General features: G+C 41.1%; 1 protein-coding gene across 7 annotated transcripts in view; it reads left to right on the forward strand.

The window, feature by feature from the left end:
• The window catches only part of LOC131682612 (bridge-like lipid transfer protein family member 1), a 55,887-nt gene extending 45,320 nt beyond the window's left edge, over window positions 1–10,567 (forward strand). For all 7 annotated transcript variants that reach the window (XM_058964233.1, XM_058964234.1, XM_058964228.1 and 4 more), the window contains 7 exons: window positions 1,478–1,840; window positions 1,933–4,081; window positions 6,087–8,982; window positions 9,217–9,423; window positions 9,485–9,615; window positions 9,680–10,020; window positions 10,077–10,567. In XM_058964233.1, coding sequence (XP_058820216.1) covers window positions 1,478–1,840; window positions 1,933–4,081; window positions 6,087–8,982; window positions 9,217–9,423; window positions 9,485–9,615; window positions 9,680–10,020; window positions 10,077–10,293 — 6,304 coding nt within the window. In that variant the 3' untranslated portion in view covers window positions 10,294–10,567. The remainder of the gene's footprint in view (window positions 1–1,477; window positions 1,841–1,932; window positions 4,082–6,086; window positions 8,983–9,216; window positions 9,424–9,484; window positions 9,616–9,679; window positions 10,021–10,076) is intronic.
• The last annotated feature ends 2,520 nt before the right edge of the window (window positions 10,568–13,087 follow it).

Genomic DNA, 13,087 nt, shown 5'->3' on the forward strand with positions numbered 1-13,087 from the left:
TGAACGGCAGAATGCAATGGCGAAATCACGTGCGCGGAATCTCTACACTCAGCTGGTGACTAACCGCATTATCTCATTATCGATCACGAGACTTTTGTGAACGCAGATTTCCGGTAGCTTTTTGGGCTCCTTTTCTTCACTGCTCGTCAAAACTTTGACGTCTTGTGGGGAGCTAGAAAGCAGATGTCTTGAGCTTGTCAAAAAATAAATGATTTGATAGGCAATTTGATCGCGTTGAAAGACGAGCACTCCATTCGTAACCCGAAACGGTGAATGGGCAAGTATACTTGAGAGGTGCCTTCCAAAAGCGTCTAATTTCAATTCCTGAGGTTTCAGAACCAAGAATTAGAATATATTGGCTTAAATGGCACGTTCCCCGTATGTAGTCGGGGATTTGCGCCTTCATGAGGTCTCACGATGGTCCTGTGCTTTTGTAGTCGGATTTATTCTCGAGTCATTACTCGAAAGTTTTTTAGAGGTCTAGAAGACTGAGGAGGTAATTTCGTATCAAATCTAAATGACCCAAGCGTTCCAGCCAATTGAGAAATACTGGGCCATCTTAAAGCGGGACTCCAGAAGCATCGTAAGAAAGTGAAACCGGAAGCAGAAATGAGGAAAAAAAGGAATTTCCACAGAAACAAGTTAGCCTCAAAGTTGTACAAGACGACAGTGTTAAGAGAAATGTGCGTGCATTTGGATATGGATGTGAATAATATGAAGTTGGAAAAAGTTTAATAATATATTGTATTCTATTCCCTGAAAGTTTGAAAACGATCGGTTGAATGGATAAATTTTAAATAACTTTTTGTGGTGATACAATTTGATTCTATACACCTTTTAGATATATCTAACATCTATGAATGCGAAAGACATCTGCTGCTGAAACTACAATAATGACCTAATAATCCTCTTTCCTGCACTTTTTATGTTGTAACGACATTCAATTAGTAAGGAACTGGAAGGAGCGAAGTATTTTCATATTATTGTATTATTTGCTCAAGGAAGAGCAAGGAGGTGAAGGAACAAAGTTTTGGAAAAGCGTGGAATAGGGTCATATGAGCAAGCTTAGAGTTTCCCAACGACTTAACCCTCTGTCTTATACCGCATTTTCATAAAATGCGAATCACCTGTGCCTTCGGCGTGCCCGAATAAGCGTAAAGTGACTTAGCACGGGACATGCACGTTCAAACGACTGGTAGATACTGATGTCCTGATGGTGCAAAAGTTTTGTTTTTACTGATAAGGACAAAAATTAACCGAAACTTATTTGGCTATCACGCCAATATGCTTATATTCGCTAAAGGAGCTAAATTGGAGTCAACTCCCGAATTTATGCAGTTCGTGTACAAACCAACTTAAAGTTAAGTCCACATACTTTCGCACTCGGTGTATGTAACTTACAAATGCCTTCGGTGACGTTCGTTCAAACAACAAATGACAACTGCTAAATACCTCACTCACATTTTAATCATTGCAGGGTGTCTCTGTCTCCAGATGCCATTGGGCAAATCAAGGCACGTAAATACAACTTACTCCCGGATTCTAAAGGCGGCACTACTCGAGATACCGTCGACTTGAAATCGGGTACTCAAATGCCGAAAGATGTCGGTGTCGTGACTCAGGAGAGAACCCGCTTGGTAGTTTTTGGGGTGGCTAAAATTCACCGTACGAGACTACTCGCAACGCTTAGTGGTCTGAAACTTGAAGCAGAAATTACCGCTCTTCACAGCAGCACTACATGGCGAAAAAAGTCCCGCCCGGCGTCATTGGAATGCTCCCTGACTGGCCAGGTCGGACGTGCCATGATAGTGCTACTCGAGGGTGTGCCTCCTAATCAACAGTAAGTATTGTGATTGCATTTATTTGATCTGAAGTGATGATGGAATAAGATTCAATAGCAAATTTCGGACGATTCCCATTATTTCATTTCAGAACCGTCGTCAAGATAACTATTGGCAAAAGTCAAACATTGTATTCCAGTATTACCCGCAAAGGAAAAGACAAAAATAACGGCTTACTCTCTATCGGGATTGTGAATATTGATATCCCGCAGCATCCAGTAGCCCTTCATGGAATGATGACTCGTGGTTCCAAGCAAATCTCGTCAACACTTCAGGAATTGCGTGTGACTCGGAGCTCTGCGAGACTAGCTCGTCAAAATGAAGAACCTGAATCTCCGTTACATCATTTGCGAGAAGCGCGTGATAAGCACCCCAATATATGTAAACAAAACGTTTCCACAGCGAAATCAAATGCTGGTAACCCAAGCGGATTGCTGCAACCACTTGTCATGCAGTTTAATATTATCCTACAAAGCCTGTCGGTGACAGCGGCTCTCTTACCTTCTTTGCAAGCTCAGTACAAGATGGACCAAGTCACGTCCACCGGCGTTACAGGCGGCAAGGCCAAATTCACCATAGATTTGCCCAATCACTCACTCAGTTTTACGACTAAGGTACAGACTACCGAGACTAACCTCCCTTCGGAGGCATGTATTGCTTTGCCCCCAGTGCATGTTAGCGCAGAGTACGTCCCGGAAAGTTCTTCAGAAGAAGCTCCCATAGATGGGGTTGTGCTTCGCCAAGGGGGCTATTTGGCAGCTTCAGCTGAGATTGGTGTATTTGAACGATGTCTCTCGACGGATTTGTTGAACCATTTAGTTTTTGTACAAAAGGTGTTTATGAAAGAGGTCAACGAGGTTGTGCAGAAGGTGTACGGAGGAGAGAAACCTGTTCCCATATGGTTGGAAGATGATGAAAACGGATCACACATTAAAAGAATTTTGTTTTCTCTAAACATTAGAGTTAAGCGAATACAGCTCACCGCAACAACGCCATGTAATTCGGCAGTAAGATTCGAAACTGGGCAGTTGGACTTACATCTCTCGAACCGCGTGAAAAACTTGGCGGATGTATCGAATACCAAATTATTCGGCAAAGCACAAATCGATCTCAATCTGTCTTTAGGTCAAATAATCAAGAACGTAATATTCGACGAAGCTGAACCAGAGTTTCAGCAATATGCATTTTTCAATACCACGATTGGTCTCAGAAACGCCTTCCAGGATGAGATGTTGAATGACGACAAAGAACTTGTTTTGATTACACTAAAGCGACCACTGATGTACGTGCAACCTATTGCCGTAGACAAAGCAATTCTTGTATGGTTAAACTACAAGAACGCATACGAATATTGGACGGAAAAACGCGCAAATTTGAATAAAGAAGTTCTTATGGCGACACAACAGGTATTCGAGAAAGTTCCATTTGAAAAATTTAGTCAACACTTAGCAACCGCCAATTTATCCACACTATTCCTCCAATTAACGGTAGAAGATATGGGAATATGTGTACCACTAAACCAACCCGCACAGCTCTGGGGAGCAAATCGTTCGGTGGGAGATTATGAGCAGAAAGGAGCAGTAGTTATCACGTTGGAAAACACTATCATTTCTGCCTGTAGTTGTGGGTCATTGGTGTCGAATGGAAAGTTTGTTGGGTTGTGTCTTCGTTTTGCCGAAGATTTTGACTCATCACTAGACGATTGGAAGCCTAACATGAATGATGCTAATATTATGAACTTGTGCGTAGTTTCAGAAGGAACATATGATGTCTGCTCTCGGACAATTGCAGCTAAGCATCCAGATAATGCCAAGTGGTTCCTAAACGTAAAGTGGCAAATGGAAGGTGTAGATATTCATCTGGATGTGAACATCGGTAAACAGCTGTCTGCTTTAGGGCATACGTTGACCATGCTGACGGGTTCAGAGGATGAAGAACCAATCTCCTCTGACACGCAAGATAGCGACGATGCAGATCATTCTGAAGATAATCGAACATCGCAGGAATTTGTTGCAAAAGGACGTAAGTCAGTGGATTCATTACCGTCATTTCTATTCGACACTTCTATGGATCCGAAAAAACGTTCCTTACTGATGGAGAATGAAATAGCTGAACAGACAAAAACGGTGAATGACTTGCGTACGCTTGGAGCCTCAAGCAAAACAATCGAGAACGAGGAACGAAGATTGCAAGAGCTACAGGCTATTTGCTATAAATATTTCCGCAGAGACATGCTTCAGGTAAGAGAAAGTACATTTCATAATTTCTTCTTTTGCTTTCAAGTCCTTAGGGACCCTTAGATCGTCTCCAACTAGTCAGGTTAAGGGATGCACTACACAAACTCAACTAGACAAACTCATCTCAACTAATACCACGATGAAACGCTTCTATACACGAAACATGGAAGGTGCGACATCTCCTTCGATTGGTGTATCTCCCCCAATAAACTACTTAAGCTCGTTAGGCATGGGTCAGTTCGCCAACTTATGCGTGATTGTGTCGGAGTAAAGAAAGTTACATTTAACACCCCTCCCTTCCAGAAAATGCGCAAATGTTGTGTCGCTTCATTCGACTTACGTATTCCTTCGATTAACGGTTGCTCAAATTGACATCTGAGCTGACGCAAATGATGTCAGTAATGCCACAGTATATTTTAACGCTTTTGAAATCATGAGAAGGTGATGTTTTATTATTTGGAAATTATGTCGGACATTGTCCTATTTATGTTAGCAGTCGATTGACTGTTACAATACAAATATCACGAATTGTAAGCTTGGGTCTGGGTCATTTGGTATAAGGTCGTTTAACATAGAAGCGTTTAGCACATTTGGCATAACGGTTATTTGGCATAATAATCATTTGGCATCATAGTCATTTGTCTTAATTTTGAGAATTGATTACACTGAAGGTTATTTGGTTAAATTATGTTTATCTCCAGAGTAAAGGTCATTTGGCTTAACGCCATTTAGCATAAATTCTAATTGTGCGTTAAGTGAGAGTCATTTGGCATAACGGTCATGTAATATAATTTAGAGAAATGATCATATTGGAGGTCATTTGATCGGTGTTAAGTCAGACCGGACTAAATTGCAGAATCTAAAAAAATAAGATAATAACACCACTGGATAAAGAATCTCTTTAGCTACATTCGACATTTGCCAAATTTGAAAAATGTTATAATAAGTAAGAATTATGACAAAAGTTAATTTCGAATTATAACGTAAAGGATGCTGCGATTCAAATTTTAAACTCGTTTTTTTAAATGAATGCGATGTCACTTAGTCCGGTCTGACTTAACACCGATTATTTGACATATTTTTCTTTACCTTCAGGGAACCAGACATACCCTTAAATGCATACTGTTGCCATTTGGCAACATACCGAATTTTGTGATAAAAAGCCTGAACGAGAGGTATACAGCCGCTCTACGCATAATTGTCCCATGTTTATAGGGAATCCCATAGCACATGGGACATTTATGCGTATAGCGGCAGTATATATCGTATCCAAGCCAAAAAACGAGTATCAAGGAAAAATGAAATTTTTGCATTTAAGGGTTAAACTTGGCGAGAAGTAAAATCATTTGGCACAATTTTGAGCCGCCCACTGCCCATAATCGCATAGTTGTCCTATGGCTTGCGATATTCGGGAGAAGTTGCGCATTTGTGTGAGCATAACGGGGAACGAATGGATCACAGGTTGATTGGCACTTACGACTGCCGAATACCTGTTACTTCATCCGACGGTTAGTTTGCTTGCGTGTGGTCGGTTTTTCCGACGGCGGATTATTGAACTATTGATCAACAACACAACGAATCACAAAATTCTACAGCCTAATGGGGCAACGCCACAGACACATTTTCGGAGATAGCACTGTTCGTTCACTTCCATCTAAAATAACTAATTGCAATTGACCAATTTTGAGAGTTGAAAAATGGGTGAACATAAAAATGCACAGTTGTCTATTTCTCAAGTGAAACTAAAAATAGTTTAAATTGATTCCTGCTACTTCTGACTCAACCATTACTTCCTTTGTAGCATCTTAATGAATAATGTTGTAATTATGCCAGAAGGTTTATTAATTTTCACCGTAACTGTTGTGTCAAATGACGTAATGTCAAAGGGGGCCCTTTCTCGCATGCTATATGCGGTTTAACAACTTACGCTATATCTAAAATCATTAAAAACTTTATAGTCATATTACTTAAATAATCTCTAATGAAAATATTTTTACTACTTTTTCAGAAATGGAAGCGCCCGACTATTCGCAAATCGATTCTGAAATCCACCAACCGCTCGCGTTCGTTCATCGCTCCATCCCCTACCAAAGAGGGCCTACTCGAGGCGCACGATTATATTGCTTTAACTGAACTTGGCGGAAATGACGGACTGTTAAATAGTTTGCAGGAATCTCCAACTTCGGGTCCATCCCGAACCACTTCCCTGAGAGTAAAGATACCGCAAACTAATCGCGTTACCTTAGCGGAATCAATGCGCCAATCGTCGCTGCCCAGTGCTGATACTGATGTAGCATATTGCGACTCCGGCTTCGACTGGCAGCGATACGATACGGGATCGATTTCATCGGATGTACCCCATTTGCTAGAAATCGACGGCGAGCAAGTGGAGCTCCGCAAGAAGAGTCCTAATCACCCACAGAAACAGCAAGAACCAAACATTGATTTTGAGTTAGATATCAAAGTACTAGTCAATTCTGGTAAATGTGTTCTTCATACAAAAGATATTACTGACGAAAAAATGTCTACTAGTGTAAGCAGCACAGTTAAACATCACAAACGAGAGAGAAGCTTTGGAACAGACTGGGGAAGTCCAATTCCCCAAAGAAGAAATAAGGATAAATCTAGATACAGATACAACTCTCCCTATACTGCTTTGGTTGATTTGACCATTTTCCACATACCCGGATTGGATGTCAAATTGCAATACCAATCAAAGATTATTGGTGACGATGCCTCCCCACGATTAAGTACAAGCGATCCATTTGGAATTGTTCGAAGGCACGGTGCAAAACGAGCTACATTGTTTGCATGGATGACCCTGCAGAGCATTCCCGAGGAAACAATCATTTCACCACATATTCTCGAATTCCTAGAACAAACTCTCGAGCCGATCCCGTCGAGAACACTCTCCGCTCCTTCGAATCCAGTTAATTTACAAATGTTAGAAAATAACTATGCAGCATATGCAAGCTTTCCCGTGGATGTCGTAGTTTACTTCCACATGCAACCGTCAACGTTTCGTTTCTCGTGTTTACCAGTTTCACGCGTCGAGTGTATGCTACAACTTCCGAGTTTGGATATAATTTTCAGCTCAAACCGCCATGAGGAAGACTCCGCATCCCTAGGTACAAGTGAAACCGAAGGAAAATCAGCTGGTGGCTTAAGTATAACAGGATGCTTGGCGGATTTTAACGTGTACATTTTTCATCCATACGGTGGCAAGAAAACAAATCTTAAGGAATCTCATCAATTCAGCCCCTTGGCTGATAGCGAACGAAAAGATTCGTTAAGCATAAACGTAGAGTTTGTCAAGTTTCACATAACGCGATCAAAAAAGATCAACTACTGTGATACTGGAATGACAAGGAAGCTGTCTGATCAATCGAAAGCAATTATTCGTTTCTCGACTATAGTTGACATTGGTTCTGCCTCATTCAAATATGACATGCGACGGTTGACAGAGATTTTGGCCTTTCCCAAAGCGTGGTATCGCAGGAGCATTGTCCGTAGGATGTTTCTGGGTGATTTGAGTGTGCCACAAGTTAGCATGTGCGATTTGGAAAGTGTATCTGAGGATAGTAGTACAAAAATGTCTGAGGATCTTCCGCCTGAAATGTTAAGCCGAGATAAACTGAAGCTGAATTTAGAAGGCGATATTTCAAAACATAATTTTGGAAGTACAAGCTCTTCGTCCATAACTGCAAAACTGAAAGATCAGAAGTCATCTAGTATGGATTCTAACACGTCTCCTTCAGATGTAAATCAGATAACCTCCTGGGAAACTTTAGTGTTGTTCGCAGTAAACTTTACCAAGTTGAATGTGCAGATGAACATGGGAAATGTGATGGGAAATATCGTTTGGCTTACAAAGGCCTTCCAAAGCGATGGAAGATTAAGCATTGGCAGTACCGGCCACAAAAATATGTACTTTGGTATTGGTCTTGGAGGGTCATCACTCGATGCAAAGGGAGGTATTGTGGGAGGCACAATTGAACTGAGCAAAATAGACACGTTTGTTCACATCAGAGAAGACCCCGGTTGTGAGCCGGATCATAAAGTTGGAATAAAGTTTCTTGCTCTGGAACTAAAGTTTGACTACATGGGAACAAGTGTTCTAATGACCAGAATCAGTTCGTTTAGTGCACAACTAAGAGATGAGTGGAAGTTCTCGAAGGATCATGACTTCAGCAACACGCTCCCAACGAATTATCCTGCTATTATATTATTGCATGGTGATCTTTCCTGGGACCAACTACAAATGATGATTTCAAAATCTACAACAGTCGACATTCTGAAAATGTTCTACAAATTAGAGGAGTTTTTCTCGCAACAGTTCAAATCTTCTAAGCGCGTTTTCTCCAACTTAGAACCTCGACTAACAGTAAACAATCGTTCTAGCGTGAGGCGACGGGACTCTGCCAAAAAAAGTTCATCAACTCCAGTTCCACAAGCGGTCGAACGCGATGTAACCATGCACGACACTCGTCATCATCGTCACTGGCAGCGTCCTCTTAAGCAAACCGAAGGTCTGTGGCTTTCGACATTGGGGGTTCCATTGTCAAACATTGGTACAGTATTGGGAGGCACGATGGAATTGCGCGGCAAGAACATATCTTTGGCTTGTTTCCATGGTATCAACTTTAAATCCAAATCATGGGCTCTATTTAGCCTCAAAGAACCATGCATCAACTTCGCCACTGAAGCACAGCACGTGGAATCTTCTGAAGAGGTCCATGTCATTCAAACGCTTACATTCGGCCTAGGAATGAACACTCTACAACCTTCACAGCACCATTCCAATGCAACGGTTGTGCGTATGTCGAGAAATGTTATCTTTCCTCCTCAGTTTAAAACATTGCACGAATGGTTCCACTACGCATTCGCTAACAGCGAAATTGATGGTAAGTAAACTTTGTCAATCCGTTGAGAACATTGTGTACCATTTTGCAATATACACCTCTATTATCATTCAATTCTATAAAGTCTACTTCATAGAAAATAAAAATATTCACGCAAATTTATTTTTGCAATTTTCGTATAATCAATTAAGAAATGCTACAAAGTTATAAAGCTAGACACATACTACTGAAAAAAGTGCCAATGGGAGAACCTAACGATGCTTTTTCCTTAAATAGCGGTAGATCGCTTCCCAGTGTTAGAACGTGATAAGGAGCATCACACTAACTCAATTGAACGTGCTAGAGGAACATCCGCAGGAACGTCCGCGCACCCCAAATTGCAGGATCCCAACCATAACAGAGAAGTTATATTCGCATTACCTAGCCTTCAACTACACTTCAAGACTGAGCATCTTCAAGGCGTCACAACACCGGATGTGTCACGTAAGTCCTTTTTTTCCAGCCTGTAGGTAATCGATATTGTTTTATGGTACAATCATTTTAGAAGAAAAACCAACTGTCGAATGCAGTTTCATTACTGAATTCGAAGATCACATATTTGTCACCGTCGATGCAGATGCATTCTTCTTTTTGCATGATCTCATCATGTCGTATTTAAGAGAGAAGGAAAGAGTGGTAAGCTTGAATATTTTTTTCTGGTTCTTCGATTATTTTTTGTAATGTTATGTTTTTGTTTAAGCTTGGGACAATTACAAGTGCAAGAGCGACGTCACCAAATCCCTTGCCGGCCCAATCACCTTCGCCGACTCCTTCGAACACCTCTTCCCTAAAGTCTGTTAAGAGTAATTCCAACGTATGTGCACCATCTCCCCAAGATTTGTCATCCAGTCAAACTATTGCAAATGGTAGTGCTACTAGTCCTACTGATGGCGCTTCTGGTTCCAAGAATCGCTCGGATAACAAATCCAGCAACTCAAAACATGTAAACATAAATATAGACAAATCTGACATCGAGCTTTTGATGCGAACCGATTGGCGACATTTTGACTGCAAGACGTGGCATTTAGAACCAACTGTCAGGTATAGTAATTATAATTGTTCATTATCTGTCAAACCTAATTTCGTATATTTTGCAGGCTCCTCTCGTGGGCGGGTAAATCAATAGAGCCGTACGGCATTGATTATATTTTGAACAAACTAGGATTTAGTCATGCTAGAACTACGATACCCAAATGGTTACAACGAGGTGTATTAGATCCGCTGGACAAGGTACAGGCTATGTTGATGCTTCAGTTGCTGCTAATGGCGAAAGAGAATGATGCAGATGAGAAGGAACCCCTTAAAGATAAGTAAACTCTCTAAAGTATCATATTCTGAAGAAATATGCTATTCCGCTTAAAAACAATTACAACGATAATCACAAAAAATCTAGCAAAACTGCATTATATTGCATCATATTCAACATTGGAAATCAATTAGCTATTCACGTTGCTCCCCTTTCTAGTCGTTGCTTTGAGCAGCATTGCCTTGGCTATGATGCATAATTACACAGCTTTTTGTGTAATCAGTAATCACATTAAATGTATTACCAATTGTCGATGTCTAAATAAAGCAATACACAGAATTACATTTATGTTACGATTATCATCTTCGAAAATTCTTTTGCACACGCAAATATACAATTGCGATTATCCGCTATCTCGCTATCTCGAGAGCACTAAAACACCTCTGTAACTAAGTGAACATTTTAAGACCTACCAATTTATAAACACGGTCTTTAGTGCCATTATACATACGCACGTTCAGAGCTGGACAATATCAGTTCAGTTGTATCAAAACAAGTGAAATTGATAGGCGAACAAACTGAACCATCACTCATTGTACTGAACTTTCAGTTGAATGCATCATTCACTGACATTGACTGCCAGCGAAGGGATATTTCAAACAACTTCACGTTATTGGTCAAACATACCGTTCGACATTGATCCTACGTTTGTCTGACAGTGATCCGATTTTTGGCCGACATAAACCCTACATTGGTTTGACACTGGTCCGATATCGGTCCAACATTGCCAGATGTTGGCCCAACCTTGGTTTAACATTCCATCTTATACCCCCTATCATCGCTTTCCAATTTTTTTGCTTGATCGAAATCATTCGGTAAGTGAATTGATGTTAGTGTTGAATTGATATTCGTCCGCAAAGGTGATAGCTCAAAACAGGAGGATGTCAGCTATCAACTGATTTCACTGAAATTGTTCTGCTCTGCGCACGTTCTCATGCGAACATGAATTGGTCACGTCCGTAATCATATGCCTTCGGCTGGACCATTTAGAAAAAATGACTAGTGATATGGGGGAAAAACTCTCATGTAGCATTTGAACCGTACTCAAAATTGAACATCAGACTCCGCGCGGACATGCAGGAACGCACGCGTACATGCAAACGACCACCGACTTGAAATGGCGAGTGGGCTAACAGTACGACTGCCTCCGTTCCTTTAAAATCTTGACAAATCTCCGGGTACGTTCAAAACTCGTCACCAATAGTTGGTAATACCAGGTTCGGATGAACCATTCCCGATTTCAAGCCGATCCGGCTCTAAACACTACTTCCCATGAAGGATAGTGTCAATCCCAGCATGTCCTCTCTACTTGCATAGATCACCTTGGGATCGCAAAATACGACTACATACAACGAGTGCACAACTAGCCATTGTTCCTATGTTTGAGTAAAACGGACAAACGAGTAGATCACAGGTTTGTTTGCGAGGGACCGCCGCTTTCGAAAGCCACCTCTTCTGGTGGATCCTCATCGGCTTTGCACCGCTTCGAAGGCCTTAAGGTTGCACAGAGAATGCGCAAAATTCGCAAACGAAAAACGCAGTTTTTTTCCACACCGTATGTCAGATCTTCATAAAAATCAATCAGCAGTACTGTAACAACATTCTACATACGCTGATTGATTTTTATGAAGATCTGACATACGGTGTGGAAAAAAAACTGCTTTTTTCTTTTGCGAATTTTGCGCATTCTCTGTGCAACCTTAAGTCCCTACATTAGAAAGATATAGTTCCTACAAAATCATTTCCAAGTGTCTTACAGAAAGCAATAAAATTATCGGAAATTGTCTACGTTCTAAAACATTGTCTAGGAAATCCTAAATTTCTGGCAACGATAACAACAATGACAATAATAAAAATGACCACAACAACAAAAAACGACAGTAACAACAATAGCCATTGAGTATAGCATAGCACGAACACCTGCACAAATCGTAGATGGAGTTGCATAATTGAGCATTCATTACCATTCATTATAAGTTTATAACTGATTCGCTCTAGAACACATATCCGTCTTTCAATTTCATTGCTTTCGTTTCTCTTAGTCTTATGGCGTTTTCGTTTTTACCCGGTGCTACACCGGTGTAGTGCAAAAAAGGAGATAGACTGATTACACCCAAGTTTGAATGAGTGTAGCACCGACTACACCGATGTAGTGTTTGCACGAAAACGTCATTAAATTTGCCGAAAAGAGCCAATAAAATCGATACAGAATAAACTCTAATCGGATATTGTTATTAAGATATAAAAGAAGGTGTTATATAAAAAATTGAATTGAAATTTAAATTCAGTTAAGATTAACATATTCATATTGGGTAAATGGAGAACAGTGGATCTAGTTATGTAACGTATGCAAGCTAGGCTCGATGGAACTCTGCAAGTCAGCCATAGATCACATACGCGCGTTTCAATGTTAAGTAAGGACCGTCGAAAAGTGCCGGCCCGTGGATCAGACTCCAGTGAAAATTATGGTGTCGGTTTGCCAGCATGGGTGAGCTAACTGTTTCCCTGACTAATCAAAAAAACCGTGGCCGTTCTCGATGTAGAGGATAAGGCAAACGAGCCAATCTCTCCTCTACAGCTAATCGTCAAGAAGAACGAAGCAGGGCGGACAAAGGTTCCCCCTGGGAAGTGCACTGCGATGGCTTCCGGGATCGCTTGCGGTGAGCAAGCCGATACGGCGATAGTTCGACACCGTCGATAGGGAGGTTCCAACAAAGGAGCAAAGTTAACCTCCCTAGATAATAGCCAAGCACCGCTGCCGGAGCAGCCTGTGATACCAGCAGAAGAGCACGGCCGTTGAAG

Source organism: Topomyia yanbarensis, chromosome 2 (genome assembly GCF_030247195.1).
Source record: "Topomyia yanbarensis strain Yona2022 chromosome 2, ASM3024719v1, whole genome shotgun sequence".
Classification (NCBI taxonomy): Eukaryota; Metazoa; Arthropoda; class Insecta; order Diptera; family Culicidae; genus Topomyia; species Topomyia yanbarensis.